A 1438-nucleotide genomic window follows, 5' to 3' on the forward strand; every position below is an offset into this window, starting at 1 on the left:
TGTGAGTGGAGCAAGGTTTGCTTCAGAGGGCCTTTAGATGTAGGCTCTGACGTGGACAGGAAGGTTGGCATCATAAACTAAGAAGTGTGACAAGCAGAATGGAAATGTTGTTCATGTTAGTTATAGCCAGAGTCAAATAAACTATGGTAGGTAAGACATAAAAACATTTTACTTACCTATGATTTTATTTACATTTCTTTTTGCTATCTCCAGGTTTAAATAGCTAACTATATAAACTGCCATTTGAACTGAGCTGATATTAACTAATACCGTTTACCTATTACTGTTTTGACTCATTCATACTTGAAGATCTAGTGAATATGGCCTTGTAATCTTAAGACTTTACACAGTGGTTGGTGGTTCCTAATGCATAAGTAGATGAGTGAAAAATGCTGTGCTGGCCCCTTAACCCTATCATGTGATGAGGAAATTCATATGCAGTTGGCGTAGGTTAATGTTTCCAAAAGAATCTTTGGCCATTGTGTGATCATATGATATACTTTTTGTACACACACACTCGCACGCACAAATTGTCTTAGTGCCCCTATAAACTGGAATTGAAATCTTTCCTCATAATAGCCTCACTCTGTCCTCCATGAATGGAAAGAAAAAAATGAAGGCAGATTTATATGACAATATTAACTGATAAGCCACTTCTACTATCAGGAAAATGTCTTAAGGTTCACATTTTCTTTACTCTGTCTGTGTGTTTCCCTCCCTCCCTCCCTCCCTCCCTCCTTCGAGTCAGGGTCTCACTATGTAGTTCAGGCTGGCCCTGAACTCATGGTGTAGCCCAGGCTGACCTTGAGCTGGTGGCAGTCCTGTGTCAGCTTTATGAGTGATGGAATTACAGACCCTGACCCTCACCCCCAGCCTTTACTTTCACATCCTAGTTGGAAACTGTGGCTTCTTCTTACCCAAGTACTTTTAAGTCACAAACAGTGCATTGTTATGGAAATGTCAGAAGGTTCGGCAAAATTTGTTTCCTTGTAAAATCTGCTGTCAGATAATTAATGATAATGTAAAGTGATACCTTGTCCATGGGTAATGTGTCAGTGGTTCAAAGTCTTGAACTTCACAGGTGTCTTTGACGGTGGAGAATTAACTGGGAAATTCTTTTTGGTGGCTGATGTGTGTGCCTTCCCAGACCCCCTGGAGTGTATTCCAACAGTTATCACCTGTCTTTCTATTTTCCTCTTACACTTTTCTCTCTGTTTCTTTTTTTAAATTCCTCTCCCCTAATAGTGCATCAAAACCTACAACTCTGACTGGCATCTTGTGACCTATAAATATGAAGATTACTCAGGAGAGTTTCGACAGCTTCCAAGGTGAGTAAACTCTCAGACCACACAAGATGCAGTTGTCTGCATGGGATAAAGCCTTTTTACTTGAAATACCCAGGGGAGGTATATAACTTCATATGCAATCAGAGTAATGA

At 40.1% G+C, this 1438-nt stretch overlaps 1 protein-coding gene across 1 annotated transcript in view; it reads left to right on the top strand.

Moving 5' to 3' along the window:
• Positions 1–1438, top strand: part of Dock9 (dedicator of cytokinesis 9) — a 191133-nt gene that overhangs the window by 45421 nt on the left and 144274 nt on the right. The window contains exon 6 of the mRNA XM_023715194.1: positions 1246–1328. Coding sequence (XP_023570962.1) covers positions 1246–1328 — 83 coding nt within the window. The remainder of the gene's footprint in view (positions 1–1245; positions 1329–1438) is intronic.

The sequence above is a fragment of the Octodon degus genome, unplaced genomic scaffold (genome assembly GCF_000260255.1).
Source record: "Octodon degus isolate 3935 unplaced genomic scaffold, OctDeg1.0 scaffold00039, whole genome shotgun sequence".
Taxonomy (NCBI): Eukaryota; Metazoa; Chordata; class Mammalia; order Rodentia; family Octodontidae; genus Octodon; species Octodon degus.